This window comes from Amblyraja radiata, chromosome 31 (genome assembly GCF_010909765.2).
Source record: "Amblyraja radiata isolate CabotCenter1 chromosome 31, sAmbRad1.1.pri, whole genome shotgun sequence".
Classification (NCBI taxonomy): Eukaryota; Metazoa; Chordata; class Chondrichthyes; order Rajiformes; family Rajidae; genus Amblyraja; species Amblyraja radiata.
In genome coordinates this window covers 24,581,804-24,606,454 of record NC_045986.1, presented here as the reverse complement: position 1 = coordinate 24,606,454, position 24,651 = coordinate 24,581,804, and the positions used below count along the sequence as shown (strand labels likewise).

The 24,651-nt window shown below is 42.7% G+C and overlaps 1 protein-coding gene across 6 annotated transcripts in view; it reads left to right on the top strand.

Annotated features, from left to right (window-relative positions):
- The window catches only part of camta1 (calmodulin binding transcription activator 1), an 880,549-nt gene that overhangs the window by 323,450 nt on the left and 532,448 nt on the right, over nucleotides 1–24,651 (top strand). For all 6 annotated transcript variants that reach the window (XM_033048136.1, XM_033048135.1, XM_033048133.1 and 3 more), the window contains exon 3: nucleotides 16,657–16,724. In XM_033048136.1, coding sequence (XP_032904027.1) covers nucleotides 16,657–16,724 — 68 coding nt within the window. The remainder of the gene's footprint in view (nucleotides 1–16,656; nucleotides 16,725–24,651) is intronic.

Sequence of the window (24,651 nt, the reverse complement as noted above, 5' to 3'; positions counted from 1 at the left end):
CTTCAGACTGTCGAGGGAAGAAGATAGTAGGTGGAAATAGGTGAGGGGAAAAGGGAGGGCAAGAGCTGGCAAGCACTAGGTATATCCAGGTGAGTTGGGACTGATTGATGGATGAGTCGGATGGGAGAGGGAAGGAGGACTTTTACAAAAGCAAAGAGATGCAAGGATGGAGAAAGTAACCAAGGCTGGTGGTGAGGAAGACAAATGGTGAAAATGTGATGATGAAGAAAGGTGGGGAGTGGGATGTAAAGCCGGAGGAGTGTTGGTGGGCGGAAGCAAATGGGAATGGGGGAATAGAAAATGGCGGATCTCCGGAGTAGGGAGGGGCGGGAAATGAGCAAACATTGGAGGTGGAGGAGGGGAAAGTATCAAAGTGACAAGGACCGGGGAGGGGAGGGTGGGTGGGTGGGGAGTGGAAAGAAGGGTGTGCACCAGTGGGAAGGGGGGGATCGGGTAAATGTGGGTGCCAACCAAACCCTCCTCACCTGGATCTCCTCACGCCTCTCTACCAGCTGCCCCCCCCTCGACTCCCATCAGTCTGAAGAAGGTTCCAGATCTGAAATGTCAGCCGTCCAGTCCCTCCATGGATGTCGCCTGACCTGCACCAGCAATTTGTGTTTTGCTCAAGATTCCAGCATCTGCAGTCTCGTGTGCCTGTATAAAATACTGTTTGATTTACTGAGAAAGTAGTGACTGAGATGAATTCAGGACTTGGGTGTGGAAGGGAAGAGGGAGGAACTTGTGCAGTGTTAAAGTTGAGATTGTACAAGATGGTGTGGTGAGCTTTGTTTCAGTCACTGGGTGATATAAGGATAGGAAGACAGCGGGAGAATGGGAAATTGCGTGTTCAGGAGTTAAGAATGGGAATTCAAAAGAGTAAATGCTATGGTGGTATCAATGCAGAGACACAACAAAATCCTGGTGGTTTCATGGCAGAGTTGAAATGTGCAGTAATATTTTATTGTGGATACCCGAAGATAGAAACAGTTATAAATTGATGCTGTGAATCGCTAACCCTGAAGGCCAATGCATTTCATATTTCCTCATGTTGGTGAGCTGAGATTACATTTAAATTAATTTAACATCTAAATTCCAATTATCCCTTACAGGCTACATTACAAAACAGTCATTACTGTTCAACTCAACAGGGAGGAGCAGCCAGACTCCTTGGCTGTGGTAGGACATTGGGTGTGACCTCTGTATTCTCCAGATGGTTGGAGGCAGTCTATTTATAACAAATCGTATGTGTTTTCCCAACTGAAGTGGAAGGAGGTATTGGGATGATTGAGGTCAGTAATGTGCAAGAAGGAGCGAGAGAGAGAGAGAGAGAGAGAGAGAGAGAGAGAGAGAGAGAGAGAGAGAGAGAGAGAGCTTAGTAACAAGGAGACAAGACAACCTCATCCTCACAAAAACAAAGGAGTTGGTCATTGACTTCAAGAAGTTGTGTCGAGCAGTGGTTCGCAACCTTTTTTAGCTCATGGCCCCCTTTGGATCTTTTAATTTTTCTGTGCCCCCCACACCCCCCTGACATTATTAGCGGAAAAAAAGTACTTCAATATTATAATACCTTCCATAAAAATATCAGTGTCTATTAATTGCACACATATTCTCCTTTATTCTATTCCACAAACATCAAAAATATTTCAACTACATAGATTTAAATTTATTAGAACTGAAATTTAGGAGGCAACAGGGTGGTAGCTCTGTGCCCCCCATTCATTGAACCTGTGGCCCCCTAAATCCCAATTTTTTTCTGTGGCCGCCCTGAAATTTGCCATATGGCCCCAGGTTGGGAATTACTGGTGTAAAGTACCTTCCCCAGGTATCAGTGGTACTAAAGTAGAAAAGGTCAAGAGCCTCATGTTCGCAAGAGTAAACATCACCAACAATTTGTCCTGGTCCAGTCACATTGACGACTATGGCCAAGAAATCACACTAATGACTCTACTTCCTCAGAAGGCTTAGTAAAGTAAGCATGTCTCCAATGACTCTCACCAATGTCCGCACTTCCATCATTGAAAGCATCGTATCGGAATGCATCACATCTTGTTTGTTGACAACGGATCTGCCCAAGACCACAAGGTATTGTAGAGAATTGTGATGGTAGACCATCACATAAACCAGTCTCCTTCCATTGACTCCATCAACCGTTCACGTTGTCTTCTAATCAAGGATGACTCACACCCATTAGACAGATTTAAAAAAAAATTCAAAATATACTTTACTTGAGAAGTAAATATATACAATACATGATCCATACAAAACTCCATCCGACATTCTCGGAGGCTATACATACATTCAATACAGTTTCCCCAAATCATAATTTTACCCCATAAATTTTTTTTTCATGTTATTTATTTTAGTTGTTTATTTCAGATATTTCTCTTTTACGTATCGTTAGCTTTTAGATAATGTGTGAATGATGCTCTGACTGGTTGGCATTTTTAATTTCGTTGTACATGTTTACATGTTATAATGACAATAAAGAACCTATACCTATACCCCACACCATTGCCCCTCACGTGGCCCACTGGCATGGAATCCCTTCTCTTATTTTGAGGAACGTCTCCACCACACCCCACCCCCCACGTCCAGCAGACTTTGGAACAAAGAGCATGGACCGAGCGTGGACTGTGGACCGAGTTGACAAAAGATTGAAAGCATGTACCGCCAGATTCATGAACAGCCTTTTCCCTGCAGTTATCTGACTCGTGAACACCTCTCGTATGTGAGTGATGAATTACCCGATCTTCCAATTTACCTTGTTGCACTCTTTGCACTTTTTGTGCTGTGCTGTTTTATTGGCTAATGTTAATACCCCAACCAACATCGTTAAAATAGATGGTCTGATGATTTGTCACACTGTGTTTGTGGGATCATGCTTTACATATAGTGCCTGCCACCTAGTGACCATACCTAGTTTGTTGCAGATCACTTTCAGATGCCATTCTCTTATAAAAGGCAGATTAAAACATTATCTCCTAGCTCTTTTGGAATTGCCGAGAAGACCAATCCTGAAACAGACACGAAACTCAAATGGTGCTTCTGCAGTAACGCAGTCATCCACTTGAGTACTTTAATCTGCAATTAAGTACAGCCACTTAACTCATTTCAGCACTCGTTCAATGACACCTTTCAAGTTAATGCCTTGCCACAGGAATATAAACAGGGATGTAGCAAATGGAATAAAAATAATCTTTTACGCAAAGAAATGAAATAATAAGCTGTTTCATTTTGCCCCCATAAAGGATTGGTGGCACTGATTTGTTCTTCAAATCTAAAAGACGCCACCAATCCTTTTTCTCTTTTTCTCCTCTGTTATGTTTCCACTGTTGTTGAATTTCCATCAATATCTCTTCAAAGTAATTCCACTTCCTAAACAAGGCTAAAACAGAGGAATCAGCAGGCTGTATTTCTACACAAGATATCATAGTCATGTCTGATCTGGACTTCAAATGATCATGACTAACCACTGTGATTCAGCAGGGCTAAAACTATGGTGTCCTGTGGTGCTGACTGCTATGCTGCTCACAGTCTTGGCAAAGATATCCATGATGAGTTTAAATGTGTTTCATGGATTATGCAATTAAGTCCTTCACCTACATGTGCATAGAGGTTAGTGCGACAGGGTGGAAGGAGTGGGGTGGGGGGGGAGAAGGAAATTATCATTTTCTGAGAGCTCAGTTCAACTTACACTAGCCCTGAGAGATGGTGAAGTCTTTCATTATAAGTTCATAAGTTGTAGGAGCAGAATTAGGCCATTTTAGGCTGTGGGCCGAGGAGCTTTTTCGTTCAGGTTCGTGACCCAAGTCACGGAGCTGCCTAAATTTTTAACGTGTAAAAATATTATATAAATCACACCTGAAACTTGTCAAGAACAAAACCTGCACATTTTTAAGAAATATGAGAAAAACCTCAAATTTTCTGAGTAGTAATTTCCCAATCAATGCACGTTTGACATTGAGGTCGGACGCAAATTGACCAATCCCGCGCTTTGTTTTATGGTCGCTAGGCAGCGAGGACCCGGGGATCATGGCTGCCTCCTCATTACATCAAAACAATTACAAGGTTTCCAAGGAATAAAGGTAATGCTCACCTTGCTGATGCTTTTCAATTGATTTATCTTTATAAAGTTATGATGTGAACTGCTCAATAAAAATGATAAATAACAAATGTGAAGCTAGGGTTAGGGTCAGTGTCGGACAATCGATCCGTCTGTCGGCCGGGCTTGTCGGTAGCCGATGGATGCTGTGGAGGATCGGTCGGGCTGTCGGTAGCCGATGGATGCTGTGGAGGATCGGTCGGGCTGTCGGGCCGCCGGTGGGTGGTGAGAGTTGGGATGGGTCACCGGTGAGTGCCGCGAGGGGTTGGTCGAGCTGTCAGACGGCCGGCGTTGCAGCAAGCGTGTGGGTGATCTGACGGAGCGGGCGCTATGTTGGTGCGGAAGGCGGCCCGGACGGCGTGCAGGGCAGTGCTGCTCCCCACCATCATCACCACCAGAAGGGCATGCTGGCCGAGGTGGACGCGCTGCGGGGCCACACGTACAGAGCCTGCAGCCGGTCCCAAGGAGGCTCCAGCTCCAGCTGTGAGCAACTCTGGAAGGGGGGCGGGTTAGGGTTATGCATTTTCCTGCCTTAATCTACCCCCTAGCCTGGCACTGCCCCAGTCCCACTATGGCCATGACCCCCACTTTGTACACTGGCAGTCAGTGGGGTTCAGTAAACGGGGGAACCAACAGGAACTGCACTCGCCCATTAATTAGGCTGGTTCAAGAGGACCTCTGCGGCAGTCTCATTCAAAAATAAAAACCTCACAATTATATTAATTATATTATTTTTATATAATATAATTATACATGATTATATATGATTACAGTCATATTCACGTCATATATATATATATATATATATATGGTTTAAAGAGACTGCGACACTAGATGGTGCTTACTTTTTCGATCTCATTTTCTAATTAGTTTAATTAATTAATGTGCAACTTTTGGCACTGAAAAGTTATGACTTCCTTCTCAATTATATTTTATCTCAATCTGTGCAAAATCTCATGTAGTTCCAAGACATGGATCACGAATGTTGATTTCTAAACACATTTTTGATGCTCGGCCCACAGCCTATTTGGCCCATCAAGTCTATTCCGCCATTCAATCATGGCTGATAATGCCTACCATTATCCCATGGTGAGAGAAAAGAGCATTACTCAAAATATTAAAGTGCCAAAAAAGGGTAACAGGTTTTGGACTGAGAGAAGGAATGGATTTGGAAATCTATCCATGCACCCAAATATCTTTCATTCATGGAATTAGTTAGCAAGGAGGACAATGTTAATGGGGCACAATGAACATGCTCTTGGTGGAAGAAGGGAACTGAGACGTGGTCACTAGGTGGTACTGAAGGATACAGAGCGTACATCGCATTGGGACATAAAGTGAGAAACTGGACAGGTATGGTTATGTGAGATTGGGAAATATGGTAAGAAGGTGGAAAGGTGAGGGTTGAGGGCTCTGAGGCAATGGGGATGCATGAGAGTAGGCTGAATCTACAAAGAAGGCCTGGTGTGGAAGGGCTAATTAGCTTCTCCTGTTCTCGAAACATCTCTTATTAATGGGTGAGATGTTTTTGAAAGCTGGTTTGGAACTGAAGGAGTTAAGGCTGTGCAAGTCTGTGGACCACATGAGAGCCATTTCCATTCCAGTTATCTGCATGCATGTGGGCTATTCTTGTCTCAAAGCTACCTTAAAGTAAGCGTGACGCTAGTACTCATGCTGCATTTGTATGTTTCTGGATGACGCAAGTATATTTCATCTATCAACGAGGTCAAAGCCAATTGATCTAGAAGTGAAGAGTTGAAGGGTCAAGGGCAAGACACGATAGTTTAAAAAAATTAGCGACCCCACTAAACATTGACATGATAATTAAATTCTTCAGTGAACTGATGTTTTTTATGCCTCTATTCATCGGCTCGGAATGGGAAACCTGATTGTTCTATCTCAGCTGGAAAAATCCTTACAAAGGCTGTTCTGGGTGGCAATGTGAACTGTGAGGAGGATGCTAAGTGAATGCAGGGTGACTTGGACAGGTTGGGTGTGTGGGCAGATGCATGGCAGGTGAAGTTTAACGTGGATAAATGTGAGGTTATCCACTTTGGTAGCAAAAACAGGAAGGCAGATTACTATCTAAATGGTGTCAAGTTGGGAAAAGGGGAAGTACAACGGGATCTGGGGGTCCTTGTTCATCAGTCATTGAAAGTAAGCATGCAGGTAGAGTAAGCAGTGAAGAGAGCGAATGGCATGTTGGCCTTTATAACAAGAGGAGTTGAGTATAGGAGCAAAGAGGTCCTTCTGCAGTTGTATAGGGCCCTAGTGAGACCACACCTGGAGTATTGTGTGCAGTTTTGGTCCCCTAATTTGAGGAAGGACATTCTTGCTATTGAGGGAGTGCAGCGTTACAAGGTTATTTCCTGGGATGGCGGGACTGTCATATGCTGAGAGAATGGAATGGCTGGGCTTGTATACTCTGGAGGTTAGAAGGATGAAAGGGAGATCTTATTGAAACATAAAAGATTATTAAGCGTTTGGACATGCTAGAGGCAGGAAACATGTTCCCGATGTTGGGGGAGTCCAGAACCAGGGCCCACAGTTTAAGAATAAGGGGTAAGCCATTTAGAATAGAGACGAGGAAACACTTTTTCTCACAGAGAGTTGTGAGTCTGTGGAATTCTCTGCCTCAGTGGGCGGTGGAGGTCAGATCTCTGGAAACTTTCACGAGAGAACTAGAAAGGGCTCTTAAAGATAGTGGAGTCGGGGGATATGTGGAGAAGGCAGGAACGGGGTACTGATTGTGGATTATCAGCCATGATCACATTGAATGGTGGTGCTGTATCAAAGGGCCGAATGGCCTACTCCTGCACCTATTGTCTATTGCCTATTTTTATGTCCTTTAGCATCTCCGGACTGATCTCTGGATGATCATGGTCTCTGGATGATCATGGTCCATCAGTTAGGGCCAAGGGCAGCACTGGTAAGTATGCCCTCTGCAGTCAAATAGCCAACCATCACTCTCTGTCCATTTATGAAGAACAGCTTTTGGGCAACGGGTTCCATGAGTGAGGAAGATACTGCTGTTTGTTACATGGATCACATTTCATGTCACTGTTCTAAGGGGTGTCGTGATTACTATTATTGACTGTGTTGTGAGCATCTCAAACGAGAGCCTGTTATCAACATGGCCAGTCAATTACTAGGAGAAAATATAAAGAGGATAATAACAGCAAATGCTACGAGCATGCAGAAAATGCAAATCTTTTCAGTAGCACTTGCCCTCTCCCTTCGAGGATGTTGCTATTATTTTCTTCTGTTTAACACATTTCTTCTGCCCGTAATACATTGACCTGCATCCAGAGTCCACGCACAATTATCTTATCACAGGCTTCTCTCTTCTCTTCAGAAGCACTGGTTTGTTCTTCCAACCTAAAAGAATTGTCTATATTTATTGCAATTGACAATCAACATCCAACTAATGAAGTTCTTTTTTGAAGTGTGTTGGCTGCTGCCGAGGTCACAAATTTTCCATAACAAGATCTCTCAAAATCTGCATAATCTTTGCATGGGTCACCTACTCATTCAGTAATGTTGATGGAATAATATTAACTCCATGGCGTCAATGTAGAGGCTTTGAATGGTTCATTGAGGCATTGGTGAAAGTTCAGAGCAGTGTGGGAAGATTATTCTGGATGCAGGTCACTTGCTACTAAAACCACCCGCTTTAAAAACAGTTTCTTCCCCTCAGCAATAAGAACTCTCAATTCCGTCCAATAATTAGACAATAATATGATTTTTGATGTATACAGTGTCTTGTCTATGGTCTTTGTTTGTTCTTTTGCACTATGTATTGTTGTTGAGATTTGTGATTTGTGATGTGGTATGGATGCACTTTATTACGGTGATCTGTGTTATTAGTGGTATGTAGCAAAAGCAGTGTACCATCATGTACCGAACCCAAATACCACCAACCCTGGTTGCGTGGCAATTAAAGATTCTATTCTATTCTAAAAAAATAAATTCAGTTCCAACTTCTAAAAAGAACATTGCAACAGGATTTAGTAAGAAAAACTGAGATCGGAGTTGATCTTGGTCTTCAGAATATTGAACGGTTTAGTCAGAGGGGACAAATCTTTGGGCCTGGAGGGCCATCTTCAGGTCAGAGTGGAAGACTACCTGCCACATTTGTTGCTAGCACGTCTGTGCAGATGACATGTCTGTGAATGGAAGCCACCATAATGTGGTGCGTTGTTTGATGTCACTCACAGAAACATCTGATGTGTATGTGGTCTTCAGAAATGACCTGACCTTACTGGGACTGCTGCCAGGAAGTTGGAATCTTCTGATTCCCAAGGATAATGGTCTTCTCTTTATCTTTTACCCTTTCAATCACTCTGCTTCTTGGTGCCAATGTCCTTTGGCCTCTCAACAACTGATTCCATCTGCCGGGCCTCAGCACCGCTCTGTGTTTCCCTTTCATCCCCACCCCAGTCTCGATTCTCCTTCACTTTACGCTGCCCACCCACGATCTGACCTCGGTAAACCTAACCTCAGCTTTGCTCTACTTTTGCCAATCTGTAGCAAAAAGGGAATGTCCATTGTCCTTGCTGCCTTGGAGAGTAGCCCAGGAATTAGCACAGATAAATGTTGTACATTCTGAACCTTTTCATACCTCTAAATCCCCTCTCCCCTAACTCTCAGTCTGAAGAAGGGTCTCCGACCAGAAACATCACCTATTCCTTTTCTGCAGTGGCGCACCCTGACCCGTTGAGTTACTCGAGCATTTTGTGTCTATCTTCAGTGTAAACCAGCGTCTGCAGCTGCAGTTCCTTCCTCCACATATATTTAATACATCCTTGGTTTAGCAATTAGACTTGAGCACAGAAGTGGAGAATAAAGTTAACCAGCCTAAGATGAAGAGAAGTATTTCACCAGCATGTAAATGTTCCCTATCAGTTCCTCCAATGTAACACAAGTCAATGATAACCCTGGGGAAATTGGGGTTTCTTCAGGGAATCTGTTAGGAATGTGACGAGAGGTCAGAAGAATCCCTCGGCATTTTCTACTTCCTGGATAACAAACTCCTTTTTTTTTTTAAAGCGCATTGTTCATTATTTTTAATAAAAACTGTATTTGGACAAGTATCCGGTAACAAATGAAGGTTAAAAGATAGCAGGCGCTGAGAGCCAGATCCTCCAGGGAGTATGATCCTGGTCCTGCTGTGACCATGGAAATGTCATGAAAGGCAGCCAGTCAGGAATGAATAATGTAGGTATAAAAAGATGGTTAAAAATAAAGTGAGGGGAATTGCTATCAAATATGAGTTAAACAGTAAAGCAGTGCTCACAGAAGTATAACAGGGGAATTGGAGTTAATAATGCATTGCAGGGAAGCAGTTATAGTTGTGATTACAGAGACTTGGCTGTAGCAAATCAGAACTGTGAAATAAATATTATTGAGTATAACATATTTAGAAAAGATTAAGAAAGAAAAGGGGGAGGTAGAACAATTGTACTTATTAGAATAACCAGAGAAGAATAAGATGATTACAGTGATCTTACAGCATCACAATGCTATCTTACAGTTTTCAGAAAGAGAAAGAAAATCCATATGGATAGAGATAATATCATGTAAATCATGCTATTAGTGTCAGTGTGCCGACTATCTAAATGTGGATGGAGAAGAAAGTTTGCAAACAAGTGAGGGAAATGAGTAGAAAACATGGAATAATCATTCTGGTGGATTTAAAATTGCCTTGAATTTTATCTCACACACACACACACACACACACACACACACACACACACACACACACACACACACACACACACACACACACACACACACACACACACACACACACACACACACACACACACACACACACACACACACACACACACTCACACACAATCACACACAATCACACACACACACAATCACACACACACACACACACACACACACAATAATGAAAGGAGGTAAGAAATTTCTACATCATTATTGGACTCTTTTTGAGTCCTGTATGTGTGAAATGGCAAATAAAGGAAGGTTGATTTGTCATGTAACGGGGAACAGTAGAGAGGAGGAAAAAAAGGGGAATTGCTGGGCAAGAGTGATGATGTATTATGCGAGGAAAACCAGGGTGACAATTAGGAGAAATTTTAATTTTGATTTTATTGGGGCTGATAACCAAACAAGGAAATAAAATAGACTGCAATTTTGGAAATATCAGCCAAAATTAATGGACAAGAGGAGCACGGGCATAGGAGCACCACAACATGCAGCTATATTTCCAGTCTCGTACCTTCCTGATTTGGATGGTTCTTTATTGTCACTGAGTGTATATTCTTGAAACCCCTTTTTCACCAGCAGAGTGAGTGGAAGTGCCTTCATCACGAGCACTGCAGTGGTTGAAGAAGCCAGCTCACCGCAACACTTCCTCAAGGACAATAAAGGATGGACAAGAAATGGCAGCCTTGACCAGCATTGCCTCAACCATCATTTTGTTTAAAGCTATTTAGTTGTAATGAAGGGCTCCCTTCATCAAGTTCAAACTACTGGAACATCTTTAAGAGCCACTTTGACAAAGAAGTAAAAAAATATTTTCCAAATCCAATTTGCACACAATACCGTGACCATCTATTGTTTAATGTTCCAGCAGGAATGTTTGCAGCCTATGTCAGCGCATTGGGCTTTGCACCGACTGTAGTAATATAAATAACAAGTACCGGTGATCAGGAAAGTTAGATTGAGCCACAGTGAACACACCTTGTAGCAGGGTGGATTGTCATGCAGATTTGATGCGGTCAGTTTTAGTGTGGCAGACACACGATCATTTGATCATTTGATGACTAGAAAAGTGGACACCAGATGTTTGTAACTGTGATTTCTATAAACTACTGCGTTGACTTTAAAATGCAATTATCCCTATCCACCTTCTATCTGCCCCTTCTTGGCTGTGTGCTCAGTGAAAGGTGGCAGGTGATATTGCAGAGCTCACCTGGTGTGGTCCTTATCACAGCTGTATCACACGGCAAGGACATTGCAGTGAGCAGAAAACACAGGCTGCCCTGGGCAAACGTAACAGTCGCTGGGGATTGCTTAACCTCAACACCTGTGATCAAATCACATGGAAAATTAAAAAGCTTCTTTCTAATTATGCAAAAGATGAATGCATAAAAACCGATGATTTAACTGCCTGTTAATTCAGCAGGTAAATGCATGATGAAATATTGAACCATACAGAGCTACAAGATTTGATTCCGAGTCTTTGCTGAGTTGGCAGATCTCAGTAATGTCATTGGAGCCCCGCAATCCATGGACAGGGAATACAATCAAGCTTCTGATTTCTCATGACCTCTGCTAGAAGGTGGATAGGTGTGGCCTTGGGCCAAGATATGCTTTCTGGAGCCCTCCACCGCGTGTTGGTCTAACGATGTGCAGAGCTTTCGTTTGTACTTCTGTGAGACTCTGAGGAGAGGCAGACACTTGAAACTGCCAGGGGAGTAGAGACAAATACTCACCGATCACTAGCTGACACAAGATGCATTTCACAGGAGATCCAGGGATAGATTTTGACAAGTTCAGGAAAGCAGCGACTACTCCGTCATGCAGCATAATTTATCATGCATTTGATTCATAGCTGAACTTAATGTCATCTAATCTCTTTGGATTTGTATCTTTTCATATCATTGCTTAACAAAAATATGAGTTTTCTAATTTTCAAAGCTCTTTGCCTCAACAGATTTTTCAGAAAGCGTGAGCTCGTGTAACCACACCTCAATTGATTAGGTCTATTTTTGATGTTGTAACCCCTTTTCTGGAATTTCCTGAAAGGAAAGGTTCTCCCCTCCCTTCCAACACCATTTTAATCGCTTCAGTTGGACCTTATACGCTTCCTCTATATAATATATAGGTCTAGGCATCAGGTTCAGCAGAGACACTGTGGGCTGAAGGGCCTCATCCTGTGCTGTACTATGTTCTATAACAATGAATTAACCATTTTGTGCCACTTTACACTTTACACCAAAAAACAAAACTGAGGTGAAATGCTTCAATACAGTGGAACTGAAGACTCCTAGTTTATAGCTATTAGGATTGTTTTCAGTCCTCTTTCTTTGTATCAATATCCCAGAACTATTTGTTGCTGATGTGTTGGTGAGAGAGATTTGTGGCACTTGGGTTTAGACGCAGACCGTCCAGATTATGTAGCAAGGAAAGAATTGTTCAGTGAAATTGGTCTGTTGGGGCCGGTGACTGGATAAGCAACACTGCTTAAAGTGCTATTCTGTACTTATGGAGTAACGCCTTTGGAATAACAAGTTTTTATATTGTCATCAACTGCCTATGTGAAGGCTATAAAATCTAGTTTATCGAGGCAAAGGGAGGAGCGAACTGTGTGTGGTTTTTAAACCAGTTTCTTGTGGTTGGGACCTGAGCCTAAAATGAGCTTGTGGACCTGCATCAGCAGCAAGAAACTGGCCATAACTCAGCACGAATTGGCGAGTTCACTCAGTGATGTTTGTTGTGGGAGATCACGGTGGAACTGTGCAGGATGCTGTTCTACTGCTGGGATTAGAGCGAAAGAAACAAAGAATTTGTATTTTCACAGTGCCCTTCAGGACCTCTGAATGTCCCGAAATGCAACTGCATTTGTTGTTGTGATCCAGGAAACATGTTATATAGCTACATTCAACAGCAATCAACCAATATAGTTTGAGAAATAACTATTGAGCTGAATACTGGGATTTTTTAATGTATTTCTGGATAAACGTGGGGTGTAGGTGTTCGTTCTCCAAGAATGCAGCATTCCCTTGTGTTGCTGTACTGGGAATTCACACTAAACTTTATGCTCATGATTTTGTTGTCTGTGTTTTTTGTTCTGCTGATTGAGAAATGATAGTGCTACCCTTTAAACCGCAAGGGACATTATTATGGAAGACCGATTTTGCCGATCTTGCGCTTCTGTCGTCAGTTCATCCATTTCCTGATGCTCTCTGGTTGGGAGGTGGAACATTACGGGTGGGGTGGGACGGGGGGGATGTCAGAGGGGCCAAGAAGGAATTTGAGGAACTGGATTGAAGAATGTCAGTAGAATCCACTAACAGAAATGTAGCTGCCAACCCTCTGGTTGGCCATATCCCCTGTCCACCGCCTCACATGTTTGGTTTCTCTGCCACAGTCACGTTGTCCCGCAGTGTGTGCCAGCTAGGAAATACAACGCAATTACTTGTCAGCATTGCTTCCAACCGCCCCTTCCAACCCCATCACCTCTCCCCAACCCACCACCTCCCCTGAACCCACCACCTCTCCCCAACCCACCACCTCTCCTGAAACCACCACCTCTCCAAAGACCACAGCCTCTCCCACCAGGGTAGCAGCAGCAAGTGCATTTGAAAGCCATCATGGTACTGATTCTTCTATATTTAAGAGGGGGGGCTATATTTAAGAGGGAGTTAGATGTGGCCCTTGTGGCTAAAGGGATCAGGGGGTATGGAGAGAAGGCAGGTACAGGATACTGAGTTGGATGATCAGCCATGATCATATTGAATGGCGGTGCAGGCTCGAAGGGCCGAATGGCCTACTCCTGCACCTATTTTCTATGTGTCTATGATTCTCCAAGTTACATGATCTTCAAACTAAGAAATGAATTGTCCTTTGTTAATCTCTATCAGGTATAAATCCCACAACTGTGCTCTCTGTGGAAATGCTTTCATCAGAAGGACTGCAGCGGTTCTGGGCTGAGGCTCACCATCACCTCCTGAAAGTCAATTAGGGATGAGCATTAAATGCTGGCATTGACAGCGATACGCTCATCTCATAAACAATAATCAAAAATTGTCCTTGTATTCTTCTCTCAGATACTGCACAGGGTTTCCACAGACTGTACCTATGGGTTATGTTTGTGATGATCCTGGGAACTCAATCATACAAAATTCTATAAATTTTTTAGAAGTTGTCTTTTAACATTCTTTTATCATTCAACGATTGACCCCTGTTGTTGATGTGCCTGACTTTGTGATTGTTCTGAGCGTGTCAGAGGCTGTATAAATCTGCTCGGTTTTTGTGTGATGTATTCCATCCAACCCCTGCTCTGTTTATAATGCATTGCTTGAAACTGGAAGACGGCAGAGGCAATGGTACTGAGACGGTGATAAAAAGAGGATGCATTTATTGTAGCATTTATTGGAGCCTACAAGTAATGAGTTGGGCAGACACAACCCAATTCTGAAAATATCCACAGTACAGAATTAGCCCACACTTGTCATTGCAGTTAGGCTAAGGGATGGGAAATTATAAAAAGCTTTCTGAGCCTTGAGGTTATTTCTGAATCCAAAGCATTTGCATAACGTTACTGCGGGATAAAGGGATTTTTACAGGACCATTAAGAAGACAAGTCTTTAAATACCAAAGTGGCTGAAATAATCCAGCAGGATGTCCATGCTGCCAAGAAACCTCAGTTGTAATTGTAATCTATTGTTTATAGACAGTGTTGTTACAGTACTTGAACGATTCATTGGAAAGGTTCACTTACAGGAGATGGTGGATATTGTGGCCGAAGACATAGATGGCGCAGTATCTCAGATGTCTTAATCATTCAATGAGTGACTTACACCATCTATGACAATTGTTGCAAGAGTACATATCTGTTTTGGATCATTTCAAAGCCATGTCCTTCGAATGGGGTCTATACCCTTCAAACTCTTTGAGCTAGTTCCAGCTACGGGTCCACCTCCAGATTTTCCACCAACTAGTGGTCCAGCACCTCCTTTAATCCGGACAAAATTATGAGAGTGCACTTGAAATCCCCCTTGGAAGTCCCCCCCGAAAATGTGGCACTTAAATCAGGTGAGGCGGCCGATCTCGACCTCATTGGGACTGCCGCGCTCAGTGGTGGGTTGCCCCTTGTGGCTGGGGCTCTGGAACACCAGCCTGGCCGGAGCCAGCAGATCCATTGCCATAGCTGACCTCTGTGGCCGATCATCGGGTCGCATTTGGCCCTGGTGGCCAGGGCTCAGAAATCCCAGCCCGGCCATAGCCGGCACATCTGTTCCCATAGCCGACTTCCGAGGCCAACCTTTCGGGACGGTATCTCGGCTCCTCGGCGGCCTAGATGGACAATTCTGGGACCGTTGGATTCCTCTCAGAGGCTGTGACCTCTGTTGGTCCGGCAAAAAGGATAATCCAGAAAGGCCCTTGAACCAAGGGTGCCGGAAAATCAGTGGTGGACCTGTATTAAAAACGCCATGACTCCCACAGAAAACTGGATTCCATCTCCTACCACCCAGCCTCTGCAACGATGCCATCTCCTATTCTTAATTTCTCCACCTCCACCATATCTGCAGTTGCAGTTCCTTGGGTCTACTTTGGTGCCCAATTGTAGTGAATGTCACCACTTATTCCATATGTTCACCAGAGTATTTCCTCGGTAGAAATCTTGAATAATTTGCAACTGTTCTTGGTGGTTGAATTGAGTTGAGACTTGGCTCATTTAATTGTAGTGGTTGCTGGACGTGCTGCGAGCTGGAGCAGTTCACCCAGCTGGGCATTCTTGTATCACATACTTATCCTGAAGGCTCAAGGCAGAGTAGGTCAATGGCGCTATTCATTTGAGTGATTGTTTTAAAATGTTATAGCATTCATTAGGAATGAACACCACTAATTGAATGGCTGCATCAAAGAGCTAGCACATTTTTTATAGCTTCCTTCCTTTTTATTTGGATACGATAGATACTGGAATCATTGCAATGATTGTACCATGGCTACCGAAGAGGGATAAGCCTTATAGATAGCAGGACAGATCTCAGGCATGGGGATGGAGGTTCTAAGGGGATACAACAGGGTTGAGACATTCCAGGGCAAGGGGGTTTGGTCTAGATCTCAAATGTAAAAAAATGAAATGCTTTTAAAAGCAAAGATTTGGGTTTGCTGTTGTTTTTGAATGTACAATATAATTTTGATGTTTTTTAAACAAACTTGAGGGTTTATATTCTGTGGCCATAGGGCAGTTATTGTGAATTTAGTCTATGTGTATGGGGTATTTTTAGGAATTTATTAACCTACATTCTTTTTTTAAATGTTCATGAATACTCATATTTATTATGTAACCTCCTCGGTAGCCATGATACAATAATGGCCCTGTCCCACTGTACAAGCTCATTCAAGAGCTCTCCCGAGTTTTTTTTTAAATCATTCGTGAAAGCACGTAGAATGTACGTAGCAGGTACGTCGGAGCTCGGGGACGTCTCTTAGCGGCTCGTAACGCTGACGGCAGGTACTCGGGAAAAGACTCGTGAAGATTTTTCAACGAGAGCCCCGAGTACCGAGTACCGAGTACCGACGCGGCGGCCATTACCGTAAATCTCCGAGTTCGAATCAGGGCAAACTCTTGAATGAACTCGTACAGTGGGACAGAGCTTTTATTCCAATGATTCCAGTATCTATAGTATCCAAATAAAAAGGAAGGAAGCTGTAAAAACTGTGCTATTTAATATTTGACAGGGTTCCTGTTGGAGTGGGACTCCCATGTAAGCAAATCTGGTAAATGTTGTTTGAATTCCACCTTGCATCTAAATTAGTCTTTTCCCATTTGTCTTTTTCAGGAAATTGCAGCTTACTTAATAACATTCGAGAAACATGAAGAATGGTTAACAACATCCCCTAAAACTAGGTAAGTGTCAATGCATTTTTTATTAGCCCAGCATTATGGCTAAATGAGCTGTGGTCACAAAGGTGCATGCATTACTATTTAAAATATTTAATGAGCAATGCAATTGTTGTTCTGTACCAGAAGCCTCATGGCTGATGAACTGTGAGCTGACTGCTAAAGCCTCGAGTTGATGAGCTAGAACAGCTCGTAATATTCTCTGAGCATGAAACATTTCCTCAGAGCAGGTTCTCAGGTTGTGCCACCACGACTGTGCTGCTAATCTCTCACCATCAAGGTGGCAGTCAAATTCTTCATTCCAAAGCACAACCATAGTGTCTTTTTTTAACCTAACACCTTAAAACAAATCTCACTTTAATTTTTAGTATGCAAGCCACAGACATGATAGGATCCAATTATTTAACAGTAAAATGGTGATTTTTATTTTATCTCTGCTGACTGTACTAATTGTTACTTGAAGGAGTATAAATCTATCTGATAACTCACAATTACTGGACATTTCAAAATATATGATGGTAGATAAATCCCCGGTTCTTGATCACGTGAATCTGAGGACATTGTGGGAAGCTAAAGAAGAAATTCCAGGAAGCCTGGCAGAGATATCTGTTAATCGATAGTCAAGGTTGTGGATAGTTAATACTGTCCTTCTATTTAAGAGGGGATTCAAGGAAAAACCTGTGGAATACGGACTGGTGATCCTTACGTCAATGTTGGGAAAGTTAATGGAGGAGTTAGTGGAAAAACAATGGCTGATCAGGGATAGTCAGCATGGCTTTCTGTATGGGAAATCGTATCTCATGAATTTGATGGTTCTTTGAACTGGCGACTAAGAAGATCGATGATGGCAGTGCAGTAGATGCTGTCTAACTCGAAAACTTTGACGAGGTACCGCATGGTAGGCTGGTCTGGACGGTTAGATCACAGGGAACGAGAGCGATTTAGCAATTGAATCCAAAATTAGCTTGATGGTAGGAGACAGAGGGTGATGTTAGAAGGTTGTTTTTGCAGTCTGTAGGCCTGTAACAAGCAGTGCACCTGAGGGATCAGTGCTGGGCCAACTGCTGCTCGTTATTTCTGTTAACTGTATATGAATCTAGACGGCAAGGTTAGTACATTTGCGGAAGACACTAAAATTGGTAGTGTGGTGGACAGTGAAGAAAGTTATCCATGAACATAATGGGATCTTGATCAACTGGGCCAATGGGTTGAGGAATGGCAAATGGAGTTTAATTCAGATTAATGCGAGATGTTGCATTTCGGTAGGACAGAACTTGCATGGTAAATGGTAGAGCACTGAGGAGGACAGAAGTCAAGTCAAGTCAAGTCACTTTTTATTTCTATAGCACGTTTAAAAAACAACTCTTGTTGACCAAAGTGCTTTACATTGGTGGAGGTACTAACGTTATACAACATTGGTTCATAGATTAAGTACATAAGTACAGAAAGACCTGGGGTGCAAGTACAACAGCATTTGCAATACACTTGTGTAGGAAAGAACTGCAGATGCTGGTTTAAATTGAAGGTGGACACAAAAAGCTGGAGTAATTTAGCGGGACAGGCAGCATCTCTGGATAAAAGGAATGGGGGACGTTTTGGGTCGAGACCCTCCTTAGAGTAGTACACAGTTCTGGTCATCCTGCTACAGGAGAGATGTAATTATGTAAGAACAGGTGCCAAAAAAAATGATCAGGCTGTTGTAGGGTCTGGATGGTTTGAACGACAAGGGCAGGGTGGATAAACTGTGTCTTATCTGCTTGGAGCGTAGGAGACTGAAAGGGGACCTTATAGGGATATATCAAATGATGAGGGGCATAGATAAGGCAAAGAGCTATAATCTCTTCCCCATGTTAGGGAGACGAGATTAAAACTCAACGGCACAGGTCTGAGGTGAGAAGAAAAAGATTTAAAAAGGGGCTGAGTGGCAGCTTGTTCACACAGTGGGTGGTGCTTACATGGAACAAACAGGCAGAGAAGTGGTCGAGGCAGGTACACTTATGACAGTTAAAAGACACAGGATTGGAGGGATAAAGGAAGAAGAATCGGGCACATTTTCTGATGAAGGTGTTTGTATCACAATCCTGTGGGAACACTACAGTTTAGTTTAGTGTCACACGTGCCGAGGTACAGCGAAAGGCTTTTGTTGTGGGCTAACCAGCTGGCGACCCTTGCAGGCACACTGACCGAGTGCAGTGTGCCAAGTGAGTTGTCACCAAATCTCAGGCCAGCATTCTTTCCCCTAAACTCCCCACAACCTCACACGTGGGTAGATCCACACGTTCTTCCATGTTAGTGTGCGTGGATTACTGACAGAAGGCAGAATCTACATCGTGTGCAGAGCTTGCTGAAACCATCAGTGTTGAGCTTAAACTTCTGAAGGGCTGTTTTTTCTTGCTATTTTTAGATTGCTGTTCAAGATTTGTGTTCAATGACATAAATCACAGACCACACTCGAGTGAGGGCAGATCTAGGTTTGACCTTAAATTGAACCTGAATCAGAGTAGTATTGTCCTGAACTAATAGATTGACTCTTAGTAAATTAGGAAATAAATCAATAGAAAAACAATGCATTATCTTCCTGGCTCATTTACTTTTGTTGTTGTTGTTCAGCATTCTGTAGCCTGGATGTTAATAGTAACCACAGTCCTTCTTTTGGCAAAATGAGCCTGGGGCAGAATTGATTTCAGAAAATGCTGGAAAAACTCAGCGAGTCCAGTAGCATCAGTGGGAAGAGAAACAGTTAATGTCTAGAGTCAGAGATCCTGCATCAAAACTGGGAACAAAAAAGTTTGTTAAGCTGCAGGGAGGAGGAGGAACAGGGGTGTCATTGATAGGGTAAAACTGGGATGAACATAGGTTTAATCTGAAAACAAGGTATTCTGGTCAATGAGTGAACATTCATAGAAGTTAGAGTGTGAGAACATAGACGAAAGAACATTGATGATATAATGTAGAGGTTGCAGAATACAGGGCAGGAAGGTGGAGTTGGTTGTTGGGATTGGAAGAGTGGACAGGACAGGAAGAGTTGTGAATTGTGAAACTAGAGAAAGGAATGTAGGTGGAAAGGGAGAGGAGAAAAAGGTGTGATTCCAGGAAGGGCACGGGAGAGAGAGGGAGGGGGGAGTGGGGGGGGTCAGGATTAAATCATGATGGGAATAGATAGGGTGAATGCACAGTCATTTACCCAGGGTTGGGGAATCAAAAACAAGAGGACATATGTATAAGGTGAGTGGGGCAAGATTTAATACACACCTGAGGGGCTACTTTTTCCACTTAGAGGATGGTAGCTATGTGGAACAAGCTGCCAGTGAAGTAGGTGAGGCAGGTACTACAGCAGCATTTAAAATACACTTAGACAGGTACAAAGATAGGAATGTTTTAGAGGGATTTGGGCCAAACACAGGCAAATGGGACTGGCTGAGATGGGACATCTCAGTCAGCATGGACGAGTTGGGGCGAAGGACCTGTTTCCGTGCTGTATGACTCTGACTCTGTAGAATGTGGGGAATCATTCAGTTGTCCCCATTGGTAGAAATAATAGAAATGCGAGCCATTGTTTAAATTTACTGCAGAAACCTGTTGCACGTAGGGATCCAAGGGTCTTTGTGCACAGAATGAATGTGCAGGTGCTACTTGTAATTAGGAAGGCAATGTAGGGGTCCATCTTGAAAAGAGATAAAGTATAAAAGAAAGGAAGTCATGCTCCAACTATGCAGGATGTTGTCATGATCGCCGTTGGAGTGCTGTGCCCATTCTGGTCCCATATTTATGGAGAGATATTCTTGTCATGCAGGCAGATGAGAAAAAGATTTGCTTGGTTGATTCTTGAGATTAAAGATGATTTAATTAGGAAAGGCTGAGTAGGTTGGGCCTATACCTGGAGTTTAGATGAATAAGAGGGGATCTTATTGAAACATTAAATGTTCGGAGAGACACAACATGTTTGATACTTTCCCTCGTGAGCAATTCAGAACGAAGGAACATGGATTCATGACAAGGATCATCCATTTAAGACAGAGAATAAGAGTTTCTTATCTCAAGAGGACCTGAATTTTTGGATTTCTCTACCCCAAAGAGCTGGGGGGGGGGGGTGGGGGGTTGAATTATTGAACATGGTCAACCTCGACAGGATGATTTTTTTCTTTTCTTTTTTTTTCTTTTTTTTCCTCCCACAAATATGTAATATGTGAATATGTGATTCTGTTCCATTCTGTTTGTAGTTTTTTTGAACAATCCGCAAGCATTGCCACTTTTTCATTTCACTGCACATCTCGTATGCGTATGTGACGAATAAACTTGACTTGACTTGACATGCGAGGAGAAGGAAACAGACAGGAAAATAGAGCTGAGGCCAAGATCAGATCAGAGGTGATCTTAATGAGAGCCACAGTAAACTCAAAGAACCATGTGATCTGCTTGTTCTCCTATTTTTTTAAATTTAGTTACATTTAGCTTCTGTGCATTGGCCCTCTCTTGGGTCTGGTTGGAAATGAGCTGTGCAGAGATGAACTGTCACAAGGACAAGGGACCAAATAAAGTCTAATTGATAATCTTGACCTTGCCTTGTGCTTCTATCACCTCCCTCTGGATTGTAACCCTTCATCTCTCTCTCCATTTGGTTGTCAACAGTACATAGGCCATTCTCCCATTGTCCCAGCTCTGGGCGTGTATTATAGGACCGCATACTCTGATTCCAATATGACTCTGCATTTGCCCCATGACATAGTCTATTATTTGTTTTTGACGCTATTGTATAGCGGGAGTTTTATCCTATATCCACTCTGTCCGCAAGTGCCTGTTACAGACACAGGTTTCAAATGTTGAAATCCTCTTATCAGAGTGTACGGTGTTAAGTCAAATCCAAAATGAAAGATATCTGGAAAGTGCTACGAAAGTCAGAGGGGGAGGGGAGAGGAAGGGTTTGTGCTAAAGCTTTCATTGTTCTTCCTCCTCCTATTCCTGACAGGATTGTTATTGGGATCTTTCTTCAATCTGTTAAATCTCAGGGGCAGCTTCACAAGCAGCAGAATTGAAATCCAGCAACATGTCAGTGTCAGTTCTTCAGGCATGCTGACTGGGTTAATAAGAGCTTTCAATTTCCAGCTGAAAACAGGCTGGCTACTATGGTTGTTAACTCTATTCATTATATTGATATGTCCTTGACCTTCCTCTTAAGGACTTGCTGGGTCACATATCTGAGTCTATCACTGTCCAACAGCACACTGTAATCGCCTGGGGATTTAATAATAAAAGATTACAAACAGCGGGATTTCAAAGCCGATGTCAAATTTTTTTTGGTATCATATCAACATTAAGATTGGAAAAGATTTGCTGGCTGAACCGGTTCCTGCTGTTTCCAAGGGTTTGTGTGAGATTATTTATACGTTTTAATTCTGCAAAAGGTAATGTGAAGAATGAATTATTTGAATTCCTAAACTACCTTTCGCCAATCCGACATCCGAGACCATTATTTTCAGCCAATTATGAGCTGTTGCAGTTCAAAAGGGTGGCGGATAATTCCCTCAGAGCGATATCCGAAATGGCCAAATAATATGAAGTCATGACATCATCAGAGATGAATGTAAGAATGCCAGAGTACGTGCGAAATAGGATTATTTATGTTTAACCTAGTGCATGGACAAGCCCTTAGCTTAATAAACATGCAAAAATGTACTTCCTTCATAGTGTGCATCTCCCTCAGTGTAGCACAGGAGCGGTAATTTAGGATTTTGGGGCATTAACAAAATAAAATGTTCTAAGGAACTTCACAGGAACATAATCACAGTGGGAGATGTGAAGGCATGTGAGGCCACACGTTACTCGAAGGGCAAATCAAATGCTAAGAGCTTGGCAGGGCAAAAATTCTGAGCTCTGGTTTGTTCTTAATCTTGGCCACATAGTTGTTCTCACAGAGGGAATGAGTAGGAGTGACGAATCAAAGTACATGGAACGATGTACCGCCTGGTTTGCTTCTACACTTTTCACCCTCAGCCACAACTCTGTAACATGTAATTTTCACTGTTTAAATGTAATCCTGGCCAGCCTCCCACCTTCCACTTTGCTTAAACTTGAGTCCAACCAGATTTCAGCTGCCCTTGTTGTGTCTTGCATTCTGATTCAACCAAGCCTCCTACAGATTGATTTACATTGACTTTGGTTAAGCAGCTCCTAAATGTTAATTTATTACCATTGTTTTCAAATGCTTTCATGGCCTCATCATCTCGTGACAATCATCGAAAATGGTTTCTTAGACATCAACACTCCTATCCTTCCACAGATGCTGCCTGACCAATTGAGTTCCTCCAGCAGTTTGTCTTTTGGGCTCCGATTCCAGCATCTGCATTCTCTTGGTGTCACAGATTATTGTCATGAATTTTCAATTGTTAAACTCTTAGGCTTAGAATTCCTTGATAAATATTGCTGTCTTTCCACCTCAACTTCCCTCCCCTTCCCTTAAAATACTTTAAAGATTCATCTCACCTGCGCTCATATCTCCGGCTCTGCCTCGTTGTTATGTTTTGTTTGATTATGTTCCTTTGAAGCACCATGGGACAATTTTACTCTGTTAATGTGCAAAATAAATGCACGTTACTTTTGTTGTCAGTTCAAGATCTTTTCCAGCAAAACAAACTCGGATGATGAAGGCTCTTTTTATTCTTCTTGAACAGCGATCCTTCAATCATTACATTACATCTTTTCACGTCTTTAACGCAAAACGTAGTAATGAAGCACTGAGTGTTGTGTTGGCTTTGGTCGAGGTTATGTAAATCTAGTGTTGAGATGGGCTTTCAATCTGCAGGCCTCTGACCCAATGGACAGTTCATATCTGTTGATATTGTGAATCAGTTGCAGGAGTGGCTTTTTCTTAAAGTAACATGGATGTCCATGGCGTCTGATTGGTAAGGAGTTGCATGTAAATATAAAAATCTGCAAAAATATAATGTGATAGGACTGAAAGTGAACCATCTCATGAGATTGCTTTTACTGATAGTTTATTTGCCTTGAGAGTGGGCAGTTTGCAAATTAACATTCGTTCCCTTAAGCGGCAGGGAAATGGGAGCACCTCACACCAGGGTAGGAATAATTGGTTAAATTGCCTGGGGTTTCCATGGCATACACAGTGTGGAGTGAGAAGAGGGAAGAAACATCCCAATAATCATTAAGCAATCATGCATGGATTTATAATGTAATAAATGCCCCAAAATTGTTGGACTTTAAATTCTTACTCTTGTTCCTGCTGATTCCCAAATGATCAACAATGCCGATTTAGTAGAATTATTTCACAAATCTATGTGTTCAACTAAATTGGATATATTTTTTTCAATTTTACTTCACAAGATTAAGGCTGCTGGTAGAAACCAGGAACTGCAACGCTTGTTTACAAAAAAAGACACAAGTGCTGGAGTAATTCAGCAGGTCAGCAGCATACCTGGATGGTTAAGTAATGTTTTTGATTGGGACCCTTCTTCAGACTGTTTGTAGGGGTAGGGAAAGAAAGCTGGAAGAGAGGAGGGGCAGGACAAAACGTGGCAGGTAATAGGGTAACACATGCAAGAGATTGTTTTTGGTAGGCAGATGCCAGTGGGGGAAAAACAGAAGGTGTGAGACAAGCAGGTTGGATAGTTGCAAATTGTGAAGCCAGATGAAGGAATGTAGGTGGAAGGGAGAAATGGGTGTAATTCCAGGTGGGGCACAGGAGAGTGGGTGGGAGAGAAGAAAGGGAGGCGTGGGAGAGAAAGGGGAGGGGGAGGTGAGGGTTGTTAGAGGTTACCTAAAATTGGAGAATTCAATGTTCATACCATTGGGTTGTAAACTACCCAAGCAGAATACGAGGTGCAGTTCCTCCAGTTTGCTGTGGCCTCGCTCTTACGATGGTGGAAGCCCAGGTCAGAGTGGTCAGTAGGGAAAGGGGAAGAGGAGTTAGCAACCGGGA